Source organism: Onychostoma macrolepis, chromosome 25 (genome assembly GCF_012432095.1).
Source record: "Onychostoma macrolepis isolate SWU-2019 chromosome 25, ASM1243209v1, whole genome shotgun sequence".
In the NCBI taxonomy this organism is placed as follows: Eukaryota; Metazoa; Chordata; class Actinopteri; order Cypriniformes; family Cyprinidae; genus Onychostoma; species Onychostoma macrolepis.
In genome coordinates this window covers 23,123,803-23,148,208 of record NC_081179.1, presented here as the reverse complement: position 1 = coordinate 23,148,208, position 24,406 = coordinate 23,123,803, and the positions used below count along the sequence as shown (strand labels likewise).

The 24,406-nt window shown below is 40.3% G+C and overlaps 3 protein-coding genes across 3 annotated transcripts; 1 reads left to right on the top strand and 2 right to left on the bottom strand.

The window, feature by feature from the left end:
* Positions 1-1,680: 1,680 nt before the first annotated feature.
* On the top strand, positions 1,681-21,763 carry flnca (filamin C, gamma a (actin binding protein 280)). The gene is given in 48 exon segments (XM_058767080.1): positions 1,681-2,371; positions 2,374-2,475; positions 3,651-3,899; positions 4,745-4,842; positions 5,398-5,548; positions 5,820-5,938; positions 6,046-6,123; positions 6,214-6,376; positions 6,458-6,658; positions 7,509-7,646; positions 7,765-7,891; positions 7,997-8,133; positions 8,228-8,421; positions 8,524-8,637; positions 8,849-8,992; positions 9,121-9,244; positions 9,328-9,488; positions 9,575-9,665; positions 9,741-9,910; positions 10,018-10,135; positions 10,226-10,488; positions 10,781-11,378; positions 11,463-11,639; positions 12,484-12,646; positions 12,773-12,933; positions 13,112-13,279; positions 13,439-13,562; positions 13,667-13,823; positions 13,908-14,097; positions 14,191-14,214; positions 14,367-14,611; positions 14,827-14,926; positions 15,019-15,159; positions 15,877-16,005; positions 16,152-16,325; positions 16,432-16,593; positions 16,676-16,879; positions 17,520-17,672; positions 17,774-17,896; positions 18,041-18,277; positions 18,370-18,639; positions 18,747-18,884; positions 18,982-19,097; positions 19,782-19,914; positions 20,033-20,209; positions 20,322-20,540; positions 20,773-20,985; positions 21,081-21,763. Coding segments are annotated over 48 exon segments (8,094 nt in total). The 5' UTR covers positions 1,681-2,103; the 3' UTR covers positions 21,269-21,763.
* A 721-nt stretch (positions 21,764-22,484) lies between these two features.
* On the bottom strand, positions 22,485-23,161 carry zgc:114046 (histone H2B 1/2). The gene has a single exon (XM_058767190.1). It carries the CDS (start codon positions 22,974-22,976, stop codon positions 22,602-22,604), a length of 375 nt encoding a protein of 124 aa, XP_058623173.1. The 5' UTR covers positions 22,977-23,161; the 3' UTR covers positions 22,485-22,601.
* Positions 23,162-23,458: 297 nt separating this feature from the next.
* si:dkey-108k21.18 (histone H4) lies at positions 23,459-24,142 on the bottom strand. The gene has a single exon (XM_058767206.1). The coding sequence runs from the start codon at positions 24,015-24,017 to the stop codon at positions 23,706-23,708; it is 312 nt and encodes a 103-aa protein (XP_058623189.1). The 5' UTR covers positions 24,018-24,142; the 3' UTR covers positions 23,459-23,705.
* Positions 24,143-24,406: the final 264 nt, after the last annotated feature.

Here is a 24,406-nt window from a genome sequence, read left to right as displayed (position 1 = left end):
GAAAAGTACAACTGTTCGTGTGCTCTACTTTTGTGCATTTACCTTATTTAGCAATCAGTCACTAAAACCTTTTATAATTGTGCCGAACCACCTCCAAAAATGAGCTTAATCTTAATCAGGCTACAAAAGGGGCATGTATGCCATTATGACATAATTAAAAAAAAAAGAAAATGATAATTGCTTGGTCTTCAATGATAACTGAAAATCACTTTAATGACTAGGACATTTACAAAATTTGCAAGGCAGTGTTTTTAAAATGCAAACACAAGATGTTGTAGAAGATGTTGTTTTTTTGGTAAAGGCTCTACCCAAGCTTAATACTTTAGTAGCTGATATTTAAAATAGTAGATATGCACATGTTTTATTGTTTCATACAAGATCTTTTTTTAAAAAAACATTTTTTTATAGTCCTTGGAATTTGGGGTATAACACAGGTATTTTAATGCCCATGTGAAACGCAGGTTAATCATTTGATGTGTCACTGATGTGTCAGAAAGCCATACACATTCATCTAAAATGGCCATGCTGAGTCACTTTGTCTGGTCATTGCTCTGCAAAGATGGGGACAGCCCAAAATAAACATTGGGGAACACAATCTTTGCCAAACACTATTGCAACTCAAGACATTTAGAATCAGAGAACATTCTAGAACACGTCAAGATGAAGCAAGAAATCTGATACACGTATGATTTTTGTTCTAATAAAACATAACTGATTTCCTTGAAATACTTGTTTTCGCAACATATTGGCACTCATCTCCCCAAACAGATTACTATCGCCTGCTCTCACATTACCAAACCAAACCACAGAGAAGCACAAGAGCACATGCCATGCTGTGACTGGATTAAAATTCGAAAGCGTTTTATGTCATATGACACATGAAACCAATCACAGTTTGAACTCTTTTGATTTTGTATAGGAGCAGAAGGATCCCAAGGTCTTTATAAAAGCACTTAATATTTTAAGGCGTCCTTGTTTAAGTGTAATTATACATTTAAGTACTGAGTAATATTAATTAACTACATGCACTTACTATATGGTTAGAGTTGGGGGTTGTCTTGCATGTTATCATGCATAGTTAATTATCATTAATAGTAAGACATATAACAAATACACCTTAAAATAAAGTATTTAATGAGAACTGATTATGAACAATATTTCTAATACAGTTCATCACCTGTTGTATGCAGGGCGGGCAATGTCTATATTTCTAAGTTGAATATAGAATAAAAGAAGCGTGATTTAATTGTAATATAATATAGTAAATATAATATAACAATGGAGTTTGATTTAAAGGTGTGTCAGCCACACTACACACAGATTATGCCAATTTGTAAAGTGCTGCGAAAAGAGTAAGCTCAAAGTTATTCTATATGCTGTTTGTAATTACATTTCCTGCTTCATATAGGCCTACTAATCATTTATAATAACATGTAAGAGCCTATGTGTCATGGACGCTATAATGTAAAGTGTTGCCCCGGCGTCACCCTCTATTTTTGCCGTGACTTTGTCATGCAGAGCCGGTGACCGCACAGTTTACAAATGAGAGGACATGCCCACTGACCCCGACAGTCCAGAAATAAGCGCGTGTCCATTGGCCAATCACAGGCTGTCTCGTTCGTTTCGACCAATCAGATCTATCCTTCAGAATTAGAAAACGGTTCGTCATACTCCAGTATATACAGCATGACATCAGTGTGATGTAATCCCCGGGGTCCCGGGTGCATTTAAACCCCCTTCATTCACTCTCTCCTCATTTCAAACAGAGTCGCACTCCTGCGAACTGAGGAGCAGCAAATCTTCATTTTTCAAAAAGTCATATTCTTCAAACTCAAAGTGTCCATTAAGAAGTCGCGACTACATTCGTCAAGGAGCTGAGAATTAAAAACGCGGACTGACCGCCTTGTAAACCGTAAATCGGATAATCCATCACCGTCCCGACAGAAGACCACTTTTCTCAAGTATCCTCGAAAGCCTGTCTGTTTGTCTCAAACTCCATCCAGGGTTTGATCTGCTTTACAGCGAACGCGCCTCTGGCACCCTCCCGCGAAAGTGACGAGCTGTGAGTTTCCAGCATTGCAAGTATAAAAGCAAGAGTCCATCATGAGCAATTACACACATTTAGAGGATCTGCCGCCACAATACTACCAGGGCACAGATTTCGGGGAAGAGGAAGAGGAGGAGATGCCAGCGACAGAGAAAGAGCTGGCCGAGGACGCGCCGTGGAAGAAGATCCAGCAGAACACCTTCACCAGGTGGTGCAACGAGCATCTCAAATGCGTCAATAAGAGCCTCACTGACCTCCAGAGAGACCTGAGCGATGGGCTCAAGCTCGTCTCGCTCCTGGAGGTCCTCAGTCAGAAGAAGATGTACAAAAGCATCATGTCAGACCAAACTTCAGACAAATGAAGCTGGAGAACGTGTCGGTGGCTCTGGAGTTTCTGGACCGCGAGCGAATCAAACTAGTGTCGATAGGTGAGATCCGCTTTAAACAGGAATTATCTTGATTTCGTTTATTCAAACTTTGAAGGAAGAGTTGCAAAGATCATCCTAACTTCGGTGATATTTTACAACAACTTTCATTAATAACTTTAACAAAGGTTATTTGATTATAGCTATAGTAACAGATCTAACAATTAAGAGATAATTATTGTGCATTCAAATAATAATAATAATAATAATAATAATTAAATGTAGACTCTAAAAACCTGATGAATAATAAGTAATATAATACTAATAATGACAATAATAAACAAATGTAGACTAAAAATCTGAAACCTTTATATTAACTGATTTTATTCACTAATATTATAAATATGACTGAATAAAAGAGCATTATTTTAGGCTATACCAGACCAAGTGCGAGTCGTTTTAAGTCTGTTCAGTTTTTTTTAGGTATAAAATAAAAACTTTTTGAAAGTACTTCAACAACCAATCTATTTAACATTAAAACATCTTACAAATTACTTCTGATTGTTATCTTATGCATTACTTCTGATTTATTCATGACTCATTGTTTATTAATAGCTTATTAATAGAAGTGAAGTTATCTGCACTGTAAGCATGACTGCCAAACCACTCTGTCACAAACACACAAGCTTGCTCACAAACCTTATCAAATGCTCACTGCTTTACCTCAGAGTCTGGGAGCAGTATATCAGCAGCATGTACAAGTAGCTCACATTAGACATCCATGTGTCAGTGAAATGGAAAATAGTTCTGAAGGGCTACGGCTTGTTTGCTGAGTAAAGGTGAAAGGTTGTATCAGATCTGTCCAGACATACGATAATAAGCTTGTTGGTGTATTAAATTGCAATGCAGTTACCTCATTGTGATTGATGTTTAGAGCTGCTTATACAGAAAGTCACTCGCTGTAAACCAGTGGTGTGAAGGTGTTTAGGGGAGACCTGACTCCTTAAACAACCTGCGTCTGGATATCAGAGACACTAAAGTGAACTGCAGAACTACTATTAATTCAAATAACTATTTTGTGCACTTTTATATTCTTTGAAGTGCAATGTTGTTTGGATATGGTTGTCATTGAATATATATATATATATATATGGTGTACTGTAAAAGTACCATGTTAATACCAGCTGTTAGTCCATTTGCTCACTCGGTTTCCTTTTGATTGTCTTGGACCTGTGCAGACAGCAAAGCCATTGTAGATGGGAACCTGAAGCTGATTCTGGGTCTCATCTGGACACTCATTCTCCATTACTCCATCTCCATGCCCATGTGGGATGATGAGGACGATGAAGAGGTTAAGAAACTCACTCCCAAACAAAGGCTGCTGGGCTGGATTCAGAACAAGGTACCGGAGCTGCCTATTAACAACTTTAACAAGGACTGGAGGGATGGCAAGGCCCTCGGTGCCCTCGTGGATAACTGTGCCCCTGGTAAGTTCACATTCTGAGAAAACCGAGTTTGTATGGTTTGACTTTGGGCAGTTGTGATTGGGTGAGGACATGCAACAATTTTATTTTTTTTTTTTCAAGATTGTACCATGATTTTGGGTTATAAGGTACTTTAGATTCACTACTTAAACCATATTTCACTGTTCATTTGTGTTTACATTTTCTGACATAAGGGCAAGAACACAAGGTTATTAATTTAATAAATTTAATTTATAGTGCCAGTGCCCGTATAAAATCAGTATGATCAGTAAGTTATGTAATAAATTCAATAGTAAAAATCTGAGGATATGTATATCCTCTTTTTCACTTTCCTTTTAGAGAGCTCAGTCCATTTTTGCCATTAGCAAGAACAAATATAAATATGGCAATAGTAAAATAAAATAGTAAAAGTAAAGCCTGTATTATAAGAATGGATAAATTATACAACACAATAGAGAATGAGAGCTTCATATATTTACTGCATCTAAATCATGACCTATTTTCTGAGCAACTCTTTGCTCACATGGAGGCTTACTGAGAAAAGAGGAGTAATGAACTAAAGTGTTTACTTCGGTGTAGCTGAAATGAAACAGTCCCTGCGAGACAGTCATGACCATACAGGGTGCTGCTGGCTTTTGGCAAATCACAACATAACTGTTATCATTGTATATTCAGGTTACATTATAAGTCTCTTTAGACATATTTTACAAACAATTTCTAAGCAACAGACCAGGTTTATGGGAGACCTGATGTCATAATTGATTTAACTTTTTATGTATTTTCTGTGGCCTAAATCTTTAAAGAAGAACTTAAATGATTCACTCATACAATTTTAACTCTTTGTGTAGGTCTGTGCCCTGACTGGCAAACATGGGACCCCAACAAGCCCGTTGCAAATGCTCGTGAGGCCATGCAACAGGCCGATGACTGGCTTGGCGTGCCTCAGGTGATCAACACAAACTCTGCATGTTCAGCCAATACATTTTTTACTCTTCTTCAGCTACAAGGAAGGTAGTTGTGTAAAATGTTAGTGGTTCCAGCAATTTGACACACAGTGCTGCTTGCTCCATTATCTTCATGGGATAAGTGTGAGATGCCACGCATGGTGTAGGGTATGTGTCATAAATTCTTGGTGCTGAATTCCCTGCTGACTGTTGAGGGGATGTGGGAGGGGTCTGGCTCCTAGTAAATCCTGTCCTTGACTTGTTGAAGGCTGCTCTCAAACCTCAGCACTCTGTGGATAAATATAGTAGGCTATCTGAAGAGATTGCCACTACCTTGTGATGGTAGAACAGACGTGACAGTGAAAAGAAAATGCACTGTTTATGCAATGTTTATGATTCTCATCATAAATGGGCCTTACAACTAGTTCACTAGTTACTTCTCCAATGGAAATTTAATGTAGTGGTTTTCTGAGCACATACACATGCAACTTAAAAGCAATGATTACTGAATAAGGACCACTATACATGCAATGCTATAATAAATCTTTGATCTATAGGTGATAGCTCCAGAGGAAATCGTGGATCCAGATGTGGATGAGCATTCAGTGATGACGTACCTCTCTCAGTTTCCCAAAGCTAAACTAAAGCCTGGAGCTCCTATCAAGCCAAGGCAGCTGTACCCCAAAAAGGCCAAGGCCTATGGACCAGGTGAGCAAACTACAGGCTCATAAACCCAGTGCAGTTGTCATAAAACATCACAAAAAGTGCTCTGTCAACACAAGCTCATTGAGCATTTTTGAGCTACACATACAAATTATTAAGTTGATTGCATTTTAAAATATCAGTTATTTAGCCTTTATTTTGGTACTTTGGATACTTTGTTTGCATCCAGTCAAGCATGCAATAGGTAGATCCTGAGTATTGAAAGATTGTGTATGACAGTTTTATCTGTATTTTAATTTTTTTTTAATGAAAACAGGTATTGAGCCTCAGGGGAACATGGTTTTGAAGCCAGCTGTTTTTACTGTGGAAACACTGGAGGCAGGACTTGGAGAAGTGATCGTGTATGTAGAGGACCCAGAGGGTCACACTGAGGAGGTGAGACGTGACAGATGTTCTTTTCTAACGTTCTGTAATTATCGCATCAATGTGAAACAAACCATAAATGACATTTTAAACTAGAATCCGTATTTTAATTTTGTTAGGCTAAAGTTGTCCCCAACAATGACAAGAAAAGAACATTCTCTGTCACCTATGTGCCCAAAGTTGAGGGGCCCCATAAGGTAAGCATTAGTACAAGAACATGGTTCAGTGTCCATTTTAGCATGTAATCCGGTTTGCTTCCAATGGCATGGTTGTTTATTTATTCTTAGGTGAAAGTACTCTTTGCTGGTCAGGACATTGATAAGAGCCCCTTCATGGTGAACGTGGCAAAGGCTCTGGGTGATCCCAAAAAAGTTCAGGCTCGAGGTCCAGGTCTGGAGCCAGTGGGCAATGTGGCCCATAAACCTACTTATTTTGACATCTACACTGCAGGTGAGCAGAATGCACAGACTTGTTTTGGAAGAGCCTTTTCTATATGAAGGTGAACTCATGATCCTGTCTCACCATTTTCAGGCGCTGGGGCTGGAGATGTTAGTGTGGTCATTGTTGACCCTCAAAATAAAAACAACACTGTGGAAGTTCTTCTGGAAAACAAGGGTGATAACATCTTCCGTTGCACCTACAAACCTCTGCAAGAAGGGCCGCACACCATCCATGTGAGCTTTGCTGGGCAGCCAATACCCAACAGCCCCTTTAAAGTGCAAATCTCTGAGGGTGAGCATCTGATAACTTTCCTTTCTTACATATCTTGCTGTCTTATTGAGATATTCCTCAAATATCTTTAAATGTGTCAGTCATATTGGAACAGTGCATGGGCAACAATCAAAAACAGACAAAGAATCTCCCCACAACCCAAAAAACAATTGTTTATTTTGTAGCACACCCTAAACCTTCTTCTGGGGCTCCGAAGCAGGTACTCGCTCTTACAAAGAAAGGTGCGCTGCCGCTCGACTTTGGCAACAGCAGGCAACAGTATCTAAGCTTAGCTTCTGGCTTGTTCGCAGCAGCTTGATTCCTACCATGCATCAAAACACCTACTTTGAGGCATGGTAGGAAAGAGGCAAAAGTTAGTAAGTGTGTTTGTATTAGAGGAACACAGAGCGGCAAAGACTGACTACACAACACTACACTAAATTATGAAATCGTGAAGCACAGGATATTTGCCTGAGTGTCATGTAAAAAAAAGCTGTTTTTTAATATATTCTTATATATCTTGTTGTAATAGATCAAAGTATTTTAGGCTTGGATGTAACATTGTCGGTTTGGATGTTTATAAAATTACCTTTCCAGTAATCAATAACCAATAATCTGGCATCATAAAGCTGATATTGTATTTTATGGATGTTCTGTGTACTGCATATTTCCATTTATCATATTTGACTTGCTGTGTATGAGGATCTGTGACATCTGAACAAAGCAGCATTGCAGTTTTCCAGTTCGTCATCAAAGCAACTCATCAGAAGCACAGCACCTCGCTTGATCTTACTAACACTGCTTCGGTCTGTGCATTTGGAGAAGTTTTGGACATTCTATAATCTGTTTGCTATGTTTTTTCCCCCATCAGCCAGCAATGTAAATGCCTGCCGTGCCACTGGCCGGGGACTGCAGCCTAAGGGTGTTCGGGTAAAGGAGGTGGCAGATTTCACTGTTTTTACCAAAGGAGCAGGAACTGGAGAACTGAAGGTCTCTGTGAAAGGGCCTGGTGAGTCATTTTTAAATTTTCTGTTTTTTAAGGGTGTAATTCTTAGTTTGTTTGCTCATCATTTAACTGAGCAAACTGTGTTTAGAAAATGCTGATGACTGAATGTGAATGTTTTCAGGAGGAGTAGAGGTGCCTGTGAAAGTACGAGATGTTGGTGATGGAATGTACAAGTGTGATTATTGTCCTGTTAAGACTGGAAAATATAATGTAAACATCACATGGGGAGGCCAACCTATTCCACGCAGGTGGGAGCTAATAGGATAACTTAGTTCATCCATTGTAATACAAATTTACTCACCTTTTTATGCCAAAGTTTCCAGCCCTGTATTTATGTATTGTGTTTATTTTAGCCCATTTGAAGTGGAGGTCAGCAAGGAAGCTGGACCACAGAAGGTGCGGGCTTGGGGTCCTGGCTTGAAGACCGGAATGGTTGGCAAGTCAGCAGACTTTGTTGTTGAGGCTATTGGTACAGAAGTAGGATCTCTAGGTAGGTAATTCTAGATGAGGAAGAACACAATTAAGATTTTCTTGTATGCATACAACACATTTTTTTTTTTTACATGTTATCACTTTCTTTATAGGGTTTTCTATTGAGGGCCCCTCTCAAGCAAAGATAGAGTGTGATGATAAAGGTGACGGTTCCTGTGATGTGCGTTACTGGCCCACTGAACCCGGAGATTATGCGGTTCATGTCATCTGTGATGATGAAGATATCAAAGACAGCCCCTTCATGGCCCATATACTTCCAGCAGCTAATGACGTCTTCCCTGAGAAGGTGATTAACATATGGAAATTATGCTCAAAGACAGTCACCTCTTATTTTCTTAACTTTTGCTGTCAATGTCAGTGTTATTGATGTGAAGGATCTCATGTGCAGGTCAAAGCATTCGGACCAGGCTTGGAGCCCACTGGAGTTATTGTCAACAAATCAACACAATTCACTGTTGACGCTCGACAAGCTGGCAAAGGCAGTCTGAAGATCTATGCTCAGGTGTGTCCATGTGTAATAGTCTCAATGTTTGCCTTTGGAAATGATGGCAGGCTAAGTTAAACATCAGTCCTGTAAGTAGAGTCAGTGTTACAGGGTAACAGAGGACAAAGACTCATAACATGTGTACTAATCAAACCAATGAATCATTGAAAATGAATCATTTTGTTTCTGCAAACTGGCTAAATGGTGACCTGCTGGGCTTTTCTTCTAGGATGCTGAAGGCTGTGTGATTGACATTCAGATTACTGATAAGGGAGAAGGCACTTTTGTTTGTACGTATGTTCCTACCAAACCAGTGAAGCACACCATCATAATTACCTGGGGGGAGGTCAATGTACCCAAGAGTCCCTTTAGAGTGAGTATTTCCAGTGTAGTATTTTAGTTTGTATTATGCTGTGATGGAGCAACACCATTAGATGAGTCATTGTTCAAGATTTACCCTTGTTGTTTGCACATTATTGCTTAAAACTCTGTCTTTTAAAGGTTCTTGTTGGTGAAGGCTGTCACCCTGACAAAGTGAAGGTCTTTGGGCCTGGAGTTGAGAAAACTGGCCTGAAGGCGAATGAGCCCACCTACTTCACTGTTGACTGCAGTGAAGCCGGCCAAGGTTTGCAAAACGAGTTTATATTTTCTCTTTATATGACACATAAAAGAGTGTAAATGTTGCTAACCATTCTGACTATATCGTAGGTGATATCAGCATTGGGATCAAATGTGCCCCAGGTGTGATGGGTCCAGCAGAGGCAGATATCGAATTTGACATCATTAAAAATGATAATGACACCTTCACTGTCAAATACACGCCCCCTGGCCCTGGCCGTTACACCATCATGGTGCTCTTTGCAGATCAGGTAAAGCAGCCTTCTTGCTTCTTGCCAAAAACCAGTTGTACACTAAGGCTAAGTGAACATCTCAAACTCTTCTCTGCATAACACAGGAAATCCCCAGTAGCCCATTCAAAGTCAAGGTGGATCCTTCTCATGATGCAGGCAAAGTCAGTGCTGAAGGTCCTGGACTGAACAAGACAGGTGGGTGTAAGCAACAACATTAACACCTTAAGGCCCAGAGAAATGAGTTTTAATTGACACTGCCCTGTTTTACAGGCGTTCAAGTCGATATTCCAACCCATTTCACCATCTTCACGAAGGGAGCAGGAAAGGCTAAACCAGAGGTTCAGTTCAAAACTTCTGCCAAAGGAAACGCTGTTAAAGATTTTGAGATCATTGATAATCACGACTACTCCTACACTGTGAAGTACACTGCTCTCCATCAGGTCAGGGGTCACTAACATCTATTCCATTTTGGTTTTACGTTGAACATGAATGTTATTACGATGGGAAATGTTACGTCTCACCAAATGCCTAATCTTCTGCAAAATAGGGTGAGATGTCTATCATGGTCACACATGGCAGCGATCCCATTCCTAAAAGCCCTTTCGTGATCACAGTCTCCCCTCCACTCGATCTTGGCAAAGTCAAAGTTCAAGGCCTTAATGAAAGTAAGCACTTTAACTCAACAGTTAAACCTGAACTATCAACCATAAATGCATACTGCTCCAATGCTTACTAAACTGCTATTTGTGTTGCAGAAGTGGAAGTTGGAAAGGACCAGGAGTTTATTGTTAGCACGAAAGGGGCAGGTGGACAGGGTAAGGTAAATGTGACCATAACCTCACCCTCTGGTAGAACAATACCTTGTAAGTTGGAATCAGACAAGACCAAAGAGGCCACCTGTGTGAAATACATCCCACCCGAAGAGGGTCCTTACAAGGTGGACATCAGCTATGATGGGAACCCCGTTCCAGGAAGTCCCTTCGCTGTAGAGGGACTCATGCCTGCCGATCCCTCAAAGGTAAGATGAGAGCTTATTGGGAATAATAGGTTTCTTTTAGAGATGCACAGATTTTGGGAATTGTAATGTTTTTATATTTATTTATTTGATTTTTATTAGTATATGCTGTCAATTATAGTTCTTAGAAAGAAAATCGGATCACAATTTCTTCAGTTCCCCTTCTAAATTTGGTAAATTCTTACAAAAAATTTGGAAATCAGAATCGTCTAAGAAAATTGCAATCGGTGCATCTCTAGTTTCTTTGCAATATTATATGAGCTCTATAATTTTATGTTACTGGATTTCCCACTAGGTTCGTGCTCATGGACCAGGACTTAAGGGTGGTGTTGTGGGTCAGCCTGCACGGTTCACTATTGACACAAAAGGAGCTGGTGCTGGTGGTTTGGGTCTAACACTGGAAGGCCCATGTGAGGCTAAGATTGAGTGCCAAGACAACGGTGATGGAGCCTGCTCTGTTGTCTACCTGCCCACAGAGGCTGGTGACTACAACATCAACATCCTATATGGGGAAGCTCATATCCCTGGCTCTCCTTTTAAAGCTGTTGTCAAGCCAGCTCTGGATGCTGGCAAAGTTATAGTGAGTGGACCCGGACTGGAGAGGGCTAAAGCTGGTGAGGTGGCCACTTTCACAGTGGACTGCAGTAGAGCCGGGGAGGCTGAACTCACCATTGAGATTGTGTCAGATTCAGGGGCTCAAGCTGAAGTTTGTATTCAAAAGAACAATGATGGAACATTTTCTGTCACCTACACCCCTCTCTTTAATGGCATACACACCGTCACCATTAAATATGGAGGCCAGCAGGTCCCCAAGAGCCCCATACGTGTTCAGGTGGAGCCATCTGTGGACACAAGTGGGATTAAAGTGTACGGACCAGGAGTTGAACCCAGAGGTAGTATTTAAAAACCTTAATGACAGCTTTCTGTCATTACCTTTATCAGTTATACCTTATTGTCCTGTTTTTCTGTCACTCAAGGGGTCCTTAAGGAGGTGACCACACACTTCATTGTGGATGTCCGGGCCCAGACTAAGACCAAAGGAGGAAATCATGTTAAGATTCGCATCATCAATCCATCAGGCGCAAACACAGATGCATATATCACTGATAAGGGCGACGGCACATACAGAGTGGAATACACTGCTTTTGAGGATGGTATGTCATGGAAACACTGAACAAATGAGTTTAAGGGAAAAAAGTGAAGGCCTTCAAAAAAGTGTTTGAATTATTTGGTAACACTTCAGTTTAGGGACCAATTCTCACTATTGACTAGTTGCTTATTAGCATTCATATTACCAGCATATTGGCTGTTTATTAGTTACTTATAAAGCACATATTAATGGCTTATTCTGCACCATATTGAACTTGACTATTTTACTCTTGACCATATTTTAGATCCCTTAATCTTACCCGATACCTAAACTTAACAATTGCCTTATTAACTATTAATAAGCAGCAAATTAAGAGTTTATTGAGGCAAAGGTCACAGTTAATAGTGAGAACTGGTCCCCAAACTAAAGCGCAATCAATTATTTTATAGGTTTTCACATTAGATATGTAGTAGATGGTGAAGGAATCCTATCAGAAATGCATGCATGTATGTATATAATAAATCTGGGATCGGGTATATATAAAAACAGACCATGACGTGTTTTTAGAAGCTTTCAGTACTTAGCAGGGGAACTGAATGAGAGCATATGACAGATGCAGGGAGAGTTTATAAATAGGAAACACATTGTAAAAAGAGAACATTAAATAGTTGTGTGCCTGTCTAGGGCCCACCACACAGCTGTACAGAAATACAGCTTGTATTAATACCAGCGACAGCTGCAGTTCACAGTTAAAACAGAGCAGATAGCAAAAGCTATATGCTATAAAACTCTGAATATTAACTATACTATGACTATAGAAAAACATGTTTAACACAGCTATATGCTATGAAGTCGGATTGACATAAACCAGAATTCTTCAAATTAAAGTAATTCTTTGCTTTGTGTAGGTTTGCACATGATCGAGGTCTTTTATGATGATGTTGCTGTTCCTAAGAGCCCCTTTAAGGTGTCAGTTGTCGAAGGTTGTGACCCAACACGTGTTCGAGCCTATGGTCCAGGCCTGGAAGGTGGGCTAGTTAACAAACCCAACTGCTTCACAGTGGAGACAAGGTATGGGGTCTATATTGTATGCATATATAATCATTGGTGCCTGAAGCGAAACTCATATTTGCTTTAAATATGGATTATATTTGAGTTATTTATGTCTCATTGTACATCCATGCTTATGATTTTAAGGGGTGCTGGGACTGGTGGTTTGGGCTTGACCATTGAAGGAGCATCAGAAGCCAAAATGTTCTGTAAGGACAACAAAGACGGTAGTTGCAGTGTTGAATACATGCCTTTCACTGCTGGAGACTATGATATTAATATCAATTATGGAGGCCAGCCTATTCCAGGTAAAATATCTAAATACCTATATATATATATATATATATATATATATATATCAACTACCTATAGAATATTACTGGATTATCTTATATAGTTAGTAATTGCATAGTTCTATAGCTGCTTTATTACTACTGCTTTATTTTATTTGTGTTTAGAGCTGTGTTCTTCTTCTGCTGTTCTCAGGCAGTCCATTCCGGGTGCAGGTTAAGGATGTGGTGGATGTCAGTAAGGTGAAGTGCTCAGGTCCTGGACTCGCTAACAGAGTTACCGCACATGTTCCACAAACCTTCACTGTGGACAGCAGCAAAGCAGGAGCTGCTCCTCTACAGGTGCAGTTGTACGGACCAAAAGGTACATAACATAAACCCCTCCAGTCCACCATGAATATACTCTGTGCCTAACACACTAAATAAATTGTACTGGAGATTTACTGTAGAAATCTTTATGCTCAATACTTACCCCTGACCAATGATCTTTCCCTTTGAAATCTTGAACATGTTCGTCTTACAGGAACCCTGGAGCCTGTAGTTGTTAAAAACAACCGGGATGGAACACATACTGTCAGCTACACCCCTGCACAAGAGGGGCCACACACTGTGTCTGTCAAATACGCCAACCAAGAAGTACCTAACAGGTAAGATCATAAAGTCATGCATTTTAGACTGTATTTAATTGTCACCTCATGACAGTAATAAAAACAATCATTTCATGTCTCTTTCACTTTGTGGTTGTTAACAGTCCATTCAAAGTCAATTCAGCCCCCACACATGATGCCAGTAAGGTGCGTGCTAGCGGACCCGGTCTGGACACTAAAGGAGTGGCTGCCAGTCTTCCGGTGGAGTTTACCATTGATGCTCGTGATGCAGGAAAAGGCCTTCTGACAGTTCAAATCCTTGTAAGCCTCTCTTCTTATATCGAAAACCTAAAAACAAGGCATATACTACCAAAGCGGCACATTTAAACGTTGTGTTGCATTTAGGATCCAGAGGGAAAGCCAAAAAAAGCCAGCATTCAAGACAACAGAGATGGAACCTACACTGTATCTTATGTGCCAGACATGACTGGCCGCTACACCATAACCATTAAGTACGGTGGAGATAACATCCCATACTCACCTTACAATGTCCAAGCCTTTCCCACTGGTGATGCCAGCAAGTGCCTGCTCACAGGTATTTTTTCCATTTTGGTGCTTTCAAAGTTTCGTGATTTCTTTTCGCAACTCTGGTTTTACTAAAATTTGTTTGCTTGCTTTTTATTTTCAGTGTCTATTGGAGGACATGGTGTTGGTAAGAAATCAGGAAATTAATTTAAGATAGTTTAATGAATTATTGTATAATGGTGGAATATTTTCTGCCATTATAAATGTTCTACCATTACACCAAGTAATACGTTTCCAAGGTTTAATTATTTGGTTTTAACAATGTTTTTATTTGAGCAGAAAGCCTTGGGCCCAATATTAAGTTTGCAGAAGAGACATTCATCACTGTGGATGCCAAAGCTGCTGGAAAAGGGAAGGTGACATGTACGGTTCTGACCCCTAATGGCATGGAGCTGGATATGGATGTTACAGAAAATCCAGATGGCACCTTCGACATATATTATACTGCACCCGAGCCGGGAAAATATGTCATCACAATCCGCTTTGGAGGGCAACACATTCCTAAAAGTCCTTTTCAAGTCATGGTGAGTGATATTACTGAACAGGTGTGTCGGACTGTGTATCACTGCCATGATAATGCCATGATAGATAGAGCTACTGATACTGATACCAGGGACATTACAACAGAAAGGGATTTGAATGAGATGGTTAAAATATTCAGTGTTGAAGTGGTGGAAAGACAACAGCACACGGTTTGAAACATTGTGGTTTGTTGATTGCCTTTCTTATGTTATCTCAGGCTACAGATCAACCTGTCGTACCAAGAGATGACAAAAAGCCCATGTTTCAGCCGCTGAACTTAGTTATCCCATTCACTGTCCAGCAAGGAGAGCTCAGAGGTAACATCTTTAATCATATTCATTTAGAGCAGAAAATGTCACTCCTCTTATGTACTGTTTTCTGAAGTGCACCATGTTTGTTTTATTTGCAGGGGAAGTGCGTATGCCTTCTGGTAAAACAGCTCGTCCTTTCATCAGGGACAACAAAGATGGAACAGTCACTGTGCAATTTCAGCCTACAGAGAGAGGCCTGCATGAAATGGATATAAAGTATGATGGCAACCACATCCCAGGTTGGACTCCATTTTGGAATTATGTGCGAAATGGCCCAAAAAAGGATTTGGACACACAATCCATAGTTAAAATATATAAATACAAATTTCTGGCATGATACTCTAGATAGCGTAGTCCGACAGGTCAAACTCAATCTGACATAGTGACATCATTATTTTTTATCAGCAGCCAATGAACTCGCTGCTCAAAATTCAAATACTTGGCTAGTGCTTGCTGTAGCAGTTGCAGCGCGCTTCAGAAACCATCCACCTCCCCAGCTCCACCTGTATAGATCTGCTATGGGGTATTCACGTATGCTATATGGGGGTTATTTCATATATGTTATATGTGCAGCAGCAGTATTTCCTACATGCTCACAGCAGCATGTTGTGGATGTGTTGGCAGTAGCAAGTCTCGGTACTCGCTCTGTCGCAGCAGCAGCAGCATAGCAGATCTATTCCGCCAAGTCCAAACACATTAACATTGCCATGTACATTACCATGCCTATGCCTAGGAGAGTTGTCATGACAGAACTTTTATTTGATAATATTGACATCTGCAAACGCACAATACTTGCAGAGAGTTTCACTTGTTAATGGCTAACGACATGAAATACTTTTATGTGGCTTAAGTGTTCAAATTTACATATTAAGACCACTGTAATTTGAATTTAATGGAATGATACATTGCACCAAGTTTGTAACAGAATCATGACTTGAATGCAATTATGTTCACAGGAAGTCCTTTGCAGTTCTATGTAGATGTAATGAACAGTGGAATGGTCACAGCCTATGGACCTGGTCTGTGCCATGGGACAGTCAATAAACCAGCCACTTTTACTGTTGTTACCAGGAATGCTGGACAAGGTACATAAAGGTTTTGTTTTGCATCAAATTAAATGTAAATATTTTAATAAAAATAAAACAAAACAAAACAAAACAAAACAAACAAACCAAAAAATGTAAATAAAAACCCCCCGTAACAATTAGTTCATTTTGTTTGCCCTTCACAGGTGGTTTGTCTCTTGCTGTAGAGGGTCCGTCTAAAGCAGAAATCAGTTGTAAGGACAATAAAGATGGCACCTGCACTGTGTCCTACTTGCCCACTGTACCTGGCGATTACAACATCATCGTCAAGTTTGATAACAGTCATATTCCTGGCAGCCCCTTCACAGCAAAGATCACTGGTATGACAAGCGCTTGAGTTTTTAAAGATCTGACCTGGCAAAAATAGCTAAACTCTTGTGTATGGTGACTTACCATCCTCTCTGTTAATGTGTCATGTCCATGTAGGTGACGATTCACTCCGAAGGTCTCAGATGAACATTGGCACGGCAGCAGATGTCTCACTGAAGATCACAGAAACAGACCTGAGCTATCTGACAGCTAGCATTAAAGCTCCATCAGGAAAGGATGAACCGTGCCTGCTGAAGAGATTGCCCAACCAGCACATTGGTAAGCACTTAAAAGGCTATAAAATGCTTTCTGCATATACTACATTTGCATTAAATAATCTCTGCTCTCCTTGCCTCACCAGGTCTCGCGTTCACCCCAAAGGAAGTGGGGGAGCATGAGGTCAGTGTGAGGAAGAGTGGGAAACACGTGAACAACAGCCCTTTTAAGATTATGGTAGGGCCATCTGAAATTGGGGAGGCCAGCAGGGTCAAGGCTTTTGGTAAAGGTCTCATTGAGGCACATACCTTTGAAGTGGCCGAGTTCTTTGTGGACACTAGAAATGCTGGTATGTTGTTGCAGTTCTTTTGCACTTACAGTTGTTTACACATGATTTCAAACAGTGTTGGGGAAGTTACTTTTAAAAGTAATGCACTACAATATTGCGTTACTCGCTAAAAAGTAACTAATTGCGTTACTTTTATTGAAAAGTAATTCATTAAGTTAGTTTTTCCTCATCTGGGCTGGGGATGCTTGTTTGTTTTTAATGTAAAACAAAGTTATATTTTGGCAAATGTAAAAGTCCTTTCACACCAAAAGTGGAAAGACTAAGCCTCAGCAGCAGAAAATGTAAATTCACATCTGTACAGTAGAGGGCGCAGCCAAACAAACCTTTCAGCTGTGCTGCTATTCTGGATTGCATGAAGAATAGGATGCAAAAGAATAAAGTTCAACGCTGTTTATCTAAAGTCATTTATGCTTATTAGTATGGTTGAACTGGATCATCAAAGGTCAGCAGCAAAGACATCGGTTAATAAAATGAGATTAAATACATAAAGATATTTTCATGTAAACTAAAAGATAATAATGCATATCTGTTTACGTAACTTGTGTTACTTGCTATGCATTACCCCCAACACTGATTTCAAATTGAAACCTAATGCAATACCCCTAATTAAAATGATTTTCACACCATCTTGGTTTTAAAGGATATGGAGGACTTGGATTGTCAATCGAGGGTCCAAGTAAAGTTGATATCAATTGTGAGGATATGGAAGATGGAACATGTAAAGTGACATATTGCCCCACTGAACCAGGCAACTATATCATCAACATCAAGTTTACAGACAAACACATACCAGGTTACTTTTCCAGTGTTTCTTTACAACGATATACTCATGTAGACCGGCAGTTGACAATAGTAGAGATTTGTAACAATTTGTTTGCTTGTCCCACTCCATAGGAAGCCCTTTTACAGTGAAGGTAACAGGAGAAGGAAGGATGAAGGAGAGTATAACAAGAAAACGGCAAGCTGCCTCTGTCGCCTCAGTAGGCAGTGCATGTGACCTAAACCTCAAAATCCCAGGTAAAAACAATTGTTAGTATATACGATTTTTTCAAAATGGATTTAAATGGAATACAATGAACTGTTACAGAGTTAGCCAGGGTGTCTGAACACTTTTTAAACAACTAAAGTTTCTGAAAATCTTCCCGATGCATTTCTACACAGGAAATTGGTTTCAGATGTTGTCAGCACAGGAGCGCTTAACTCGTACCTTCACACGCAGTAGCCACACTTACACACGTACAGAACGCACAGAAATCAGCAAGACCCACGGAGGTGAGACTAAGCGGGAGGTACACGTAGAAGAGAGTACACAGCTTGGCAGTGACCCTTTCAGAGATGTTTTTGAGTCCTTCCTGGGAAGAGAACGACTGGGTAGCTTTGGTGCAGTAAGGCAAGAGGGTAAGGATAAACCATTATTAAGCTCCCTCCCTCCCTAAAACACCCCTAGCTTTTGTTTTATTGGTTACCTTCATTGGTTTTCCCTTTTCCAGCTGACACAGGGATTCAGGGAATGACAGCACAGGTGACCAGCCCTGGTGGAAATGTAGCCGATGCAGAGGTTGTTGATAGCGGGAACAGTACTTACAGAGTCCGCTTCGTACCTTCTGAAATGGGTTCTCACACAGTCAACGTCAAATACAGGGGTGAGCATGTCCCTGGAAGCCCCTTCCAGTTCACTGTTGGGCCCCTTGGGGAAGGAGGCTCTCACAAGGTCCGGGCTGGAGGCACAGGCCTAGAGAGAGCTGTCGCAAAAGTTCCTGGTATGTTTTAAACACGTTTTGTTTTCTTCTGATTTTTTGTAATGATAAATACTGTCATAGATTTTCCTCTCATCTTCTGCATCTCTCTTTTCATTACTCTGTGATAGCTGAATTCAGCATTTGGACAAGAGAGGCTGGAGCAGGCGGTCTGTCCATTGCTGTCGAGGGTCCAAGTAAGGCTGAAATCTCCTTTGAAGACAGAAAAGATGGATCCTGTGGTGTTATTTACATTGTGCAGGAGCCAGGTGAGGTTTACAACAGAACTTGCTATGATTTGAGTTATACTTATTTTGCAAATCCAGTTGAAATCATTGCGCTCCCGTTCTCCATTTCTTCTCTCAGGTGACTATGAAGTTTCCATCAAGTTCAATAACGAGCATATCCCAGATAGCCCCTTCATTGTTCCTGTTGCTACATTGTCTGATGATGCACGTCGACTTACTGTTACAAGTCTTCAGGTATAAACTCCACAGCTAAGCACAACCGCTCTATGCCTTACAGAACAAACAGGAATGCTTAGGTCAAATGTGACCCTGGAGCACAAAAGCAGTCTTAAGTCGCTGGGGTATATTTGTAGCAATAGCCATCGATACATTGTATGGGTCAAAATTATAGATTTTTCTTTTATGCCAAAAATCATTAGGATATTAAGTAAAGATCATGTTCTATGTTCCTACCATAAATATATGGTTAGTAATATGCTTTGCTAAGAACTTCATTTGGACAACTTTTTTTGCACCCTCAGATTCCAGATTTTCAAATAGTTGTATCTCAGCAAAATATTGTCCTATTCAAACAAACCATACATCAATGGAAAGCTTATTATTAATTTCAATAGATTGAACCTTATGACTGGTTTTGTGGTCCAGAGTCACATATAACAAATGATGGTAGTAACTACAGCAACAGTAAAATACAATCTTGCCAGAACAACTCTTTTTGCTCTTTGAGTCATGACTGAGTTATCTTTGTCCATGAGCTGTAATTGGACTCCATCCAGGGCCATGCTATTACTTTGTTGAGCAGGGATTAAGTGTTCTATCTATTTATCTACCTATCTGTCTGTCTCTCTGTCTGTGCATGAATGTATTGCTGTGCATTTGAGTGGGAAGTCAAACTTTCATTCCTCTTTTCATGTGCAGGAGAAGGATTTGAAGATTAATCAGGAAGCCTCATTTGCGGTTCAGAGGAATGGGGCGAGAGGTGTCATTGATGCAAAAGTTCACGCCCCCTCTGGTGTAGTAGAGGAGTGTTATGTGACTGAACTGGATAGCGGTAAGTTGTAGACCTGTTGATTTTTTGTTTTAAGAACTGCTGTCATGCATTCAACTTAACTTTCATTGAATAGGCAGCACTTAATTGTTCTAACATCACGATTCCCTCCTTTTCATAGACAAGAATGCAATTCGCTTCATTCCACGTGAGAATGGTGTTCATTCCATTGATGTGAAGTTCAATGGAAGCCATATACCAGGAAGCCCATTCAAAGTACGCGTCGGAGAAGCAGAAAGTGTTGGAGATCCAGGAATGGTGACTGCCTTCGGTCCAGGACTTGAGGGTGGACGCACAGGTACTGGTCCAGTATTTAGTATAAAGTTGCTTTAGTATAAAGTTTTCATGCTCAGTCAGTTCTACATTACTAGCTGATCCAAATGTAATCTTGTGTTCCTACCTTTCTGTAGGGGCCCCCTCTGAGTTTGTCGTAAACACATGCAAGGCTGGTTCAGGTGCCTTATCTGTTACTATTGACGGTCCCTCAAAGGTCAAAATGGACTGCGCTGAGTGTCTAGAAGGTTACAAAGTCTCTTATACGCCTATGGCACCAGGAAACTACCTTATATGCATCAAATATGGTGGGCCACAGCATATTGTTGGCAGTCCCTTCAAAGCAAAGGTTACAGGTAAGATGAACACCAGTTGATTAAACTTTCTTCTTCAATGTAAAGGAATGTCCCTTGACTTTTTTGTTTGTTGGTTATCAATATTATACCCCAAATCCTGTAAATTGAACCAGGAATAATTTTGCCTTAACTAAATCATCAGACTTCCAGTGTAATTTTTTCAGGTATGTAATATTAGTGCAATTGCAAGAGTTGTGGCCGTGGATTTTAAAACGTCTGTCTTTTGCTGTAGGTATGCGTCTGTCTGGAGGCCACAGTCTACATGAAACTTCATCAGTCGTTGTGGAGACGGTTACCAAAACCTCAAAGATGGCAGGAGCTTTCAGCTCTCTGTCCAGCTCCAAGTCGACCTCAGATGCCAGTATGGTTGTATGTCATGGTGCCGGCCTCTCCAAAGCCTTCGTGGGTCAGAAGAACACCTTTTCCGTCGACTGTAGTAAAGCAGGTAAAATAAAACAAAAATAAAGCCGATAATGGTTTAGCACCAACAAAATACAGTTATACAGGATATTTATTTCGGGTTTTTTTTTTCCATTTAAGGAACAAACATGCTAATGGTTGGCGTCCATGGTCCCAGAACTCCATGTGAAGATGTGGCTGTTAAACACATGGGAAACAAGCTTTACAATGTAACCTACACAGTGAAGGAGAAAGGAAACTATGTTGTTATTGTCAAATGGGGGGATGAAAGTGTACCAGGAAGTCCCTTCCATGTGAGTGTTCCCTAAACAGCTTATACCTATAGATTTCCTAATCAAGAAAAAAACTACTGAATTGAATAACAGTTGCTAAATTTAGGAGAGAGAGAGAGAGGAAAAACAAAAAACTATATATTAACTTTCTCGCTGAGGAAAGCTTTATGACAGAGGCTGATCTTAGAAGGTGCTGCCTTTTATTTAATGTTAACCTGTTTGACGCAAATGCATTTTAATACTGTTTTGGATGCCACAATGTACCATTTATCATTAAAAGAGATAAGAGTTTTAATTAATGAAAAGGAATAAAGGAACAGTTCAATTAAATGTCAATGAATGCCTCTTTTGTAGAATCACCAAAAGAGAAAATGTATATTTTACAGAGGGAGATTTATTGTTCTCAAGGGCACTTTTGTTGGTCAGGGGAAATCATAGCAATGATTTTGTGTTGTGACGTTTTCAACAGTGTATAGATGTATCCAGTGCTTTTATATGCTTTATAGAATGTAATTTTGTTATCTTAACCAATTATTTAATATGCATTTGAAAACGTAAATAAAGAATAAAACTAAATATTTGCTATTTTGTTTTTTGTTAACAGAAAAAATCAACACACTTAATGTATTTGTGTCATGTATTCAGTCATATAATGTGTTCAGTTTAATGTGTTAATATTAATGCATAATAGTCTATGTATTCTCAGGTGAATCCTATATTTGTTTTAGTCCTTGAAAGATCATTGTAGGTTTGTATTAGCTATATAGTATACATACTGTATATACCATGAACATTTAAAGACTAGTTTTTCAGGACAGATAACTGGTTTACTATCATGACATCCTTTGCATACTGCTCTGCATTCTGATTTCAAACATGCATTTCTGTCTTCTTGTATTATTCATATTGAACGTGATATTGGGTGAACCCAGTCTGTCATATACAAACATAGATAATCCTATATGGCTCCCAACCTGAAAAAAACCTTCTAGGCAACTTTTAGGACTCTGAAACACTAGTTCTACACCAAGGGGCCCCAAATTTAACCCACTGAAAATAATCTCTTCAGTCAAATATTTCTGGTTCATGAACCCTTGACATGCATTGCTTTAACAACTGCAGTAAACAAACATATGCCATACACAAGGTTTGTGTTAAAGTTAATTTAGTTTTTGCCTACTGTGGTTTCTCGAAAGAAACAAAAGCCAATGGCAGACCCTTAAAAAACAAAAACCAACACAATCCTCATTGCAACCAGTAAACCATTGATTTTTTCTTTTTTACAACTAAGACACTACATAGACTCTTTAGATGATATGATGGGTGGCTCTTAAAAGAGCCTTTGAGTCTCGGGGACTGGAGCGGAGCTCTACTTGGAGCTGGTGTACTTGGTGACGGCCTTGGTGCCCTCAGACACGGCGTGTTTGGCCAGCTCTCCGGGCAGCAGCAGACGCACGGCGGTCTGGATCTCCCTCGATGTGATGGTGGAGCGCTTGTTGTAGTGAGCGAGACGAGACGATTCACCGGCGATGCGCTCGAAGATGTCGTTGACGAAAGAGTTCATGATCCCCATCGCCTTAGAAGAGATCCCGGTGTCAGGATGAACCTGCTTCAGCACTTTGTACACGTAGATAGCGTAGCTCTCCTTCCTGGTCTTTCTGCGCTTCTTTCCTCCTTTAGCGGCGGTCTTAGTGACGGCCTTCTTGGAGCCCTTCTTAGGAGCAGACTTCGCTGGTTCAGGCATGTTAGCTCTCACAGACTATAACACAACACAACAGTTTTTTTTTCTCGCGCTTACTGGCTATTTATTGAAAGCTCATGCTAATCTTGAAGGTCTGATCGTGTTCCTCTGATTGCTCGGTTCGTGCAATGACTGAAGGAAACCTATTTCATTGGTCAAAATAGGGCCGCTGGACACACACAGCAGCCAATCGTAGGCTTGGAAATTTAAATATTATCCCCCTCCCCCACGCGCTTCTTTGTCCGACTTTCCCGCTCATGCGGCCTCTGCCTGTGACACAATCATGGCAATAATTAACTTAAATATTGAAATTCCGTTATTTTACACAAAATGAAGATAACGTGGACAAATATCTTAAGATCGGACTTCAGTATCAAAATAAAGCCCTCCGGATTGATTTTAATATAAAAAATTATCTGAAGTGAGACTTATATATACGGGTATAAGTGAGATTATACCCGTAGACTGTATAAAAACAACCGGAGAAAATGTCCCTAGCAACCAACAGTCCTGAAACCAGTTTTGTTGTATTATTTTGAAAGCATAATACTGTTTGTGAAAGTTAAGAATCATCTGTATATATCGCCATACATCCAGAGCTCTCATAAACCCAAAACAACTTGGTGGGTCGTATTTTTACAACGGTTTTTACATGTCAAAAACGTACTCTTTTTGAAGATATGGGTGGCTCTTAAAAGAGCCGTTGGGTTTCTATGGTTAACACGGACATGTTTATCCTCCGAAGCCGTACAGAGTGCGTCCCTGTCGTTTCAGCGCGTACACGACGTCCATGGCGGTGACGGTCTTTCTCTTGGCGTGCTCGGTGTAGGTAACGGCATCGCGGATCACGTTCTCCAGGAACACCTTCAGCACACCGCGGGTCTCCTCGTAGATCAGACCGGAGATACGCTTGACTCCGCCGCGGCGAGCGAGACGACGGATGGCGGGTTTGGTGATGCCCTGGATGTTATCCCGCAGCACTTTACGGTGCCGCTTAGCGCCTCCTTTCCCGAGTCCTTTACCGCCTTTACCTCTTCCAGACATGTCTAAATGATTCTTATAAACAATGAAGGTGAATGTGTGAAGCTACGTGCTCCAGGGAGGCCTTTTACATTTGCTTACAGGACCTAACTGAAACCCACCCCACGTCACATGGCGCGCGCCCCCACCCCCGCTAGTTAGAGCAGGAAATAATATGGTTTATAACCCCTAACCTTGATCTAACAATGTCTGTTTCTCGTATGAAAATTCATGTTTCAAAAGGTTAATTTGACAAAGAAGATTTATAAGATCATATCTACATAGTATTTACATGTATGCATTTGGCGTACGCGTTGGCTTTCATATCATCATCATCATCATCATCATCATCATATTATATTTTATTTATTTTTATGCATTACATTTGTGCATGTTTCTGTACTGTTTCTTTG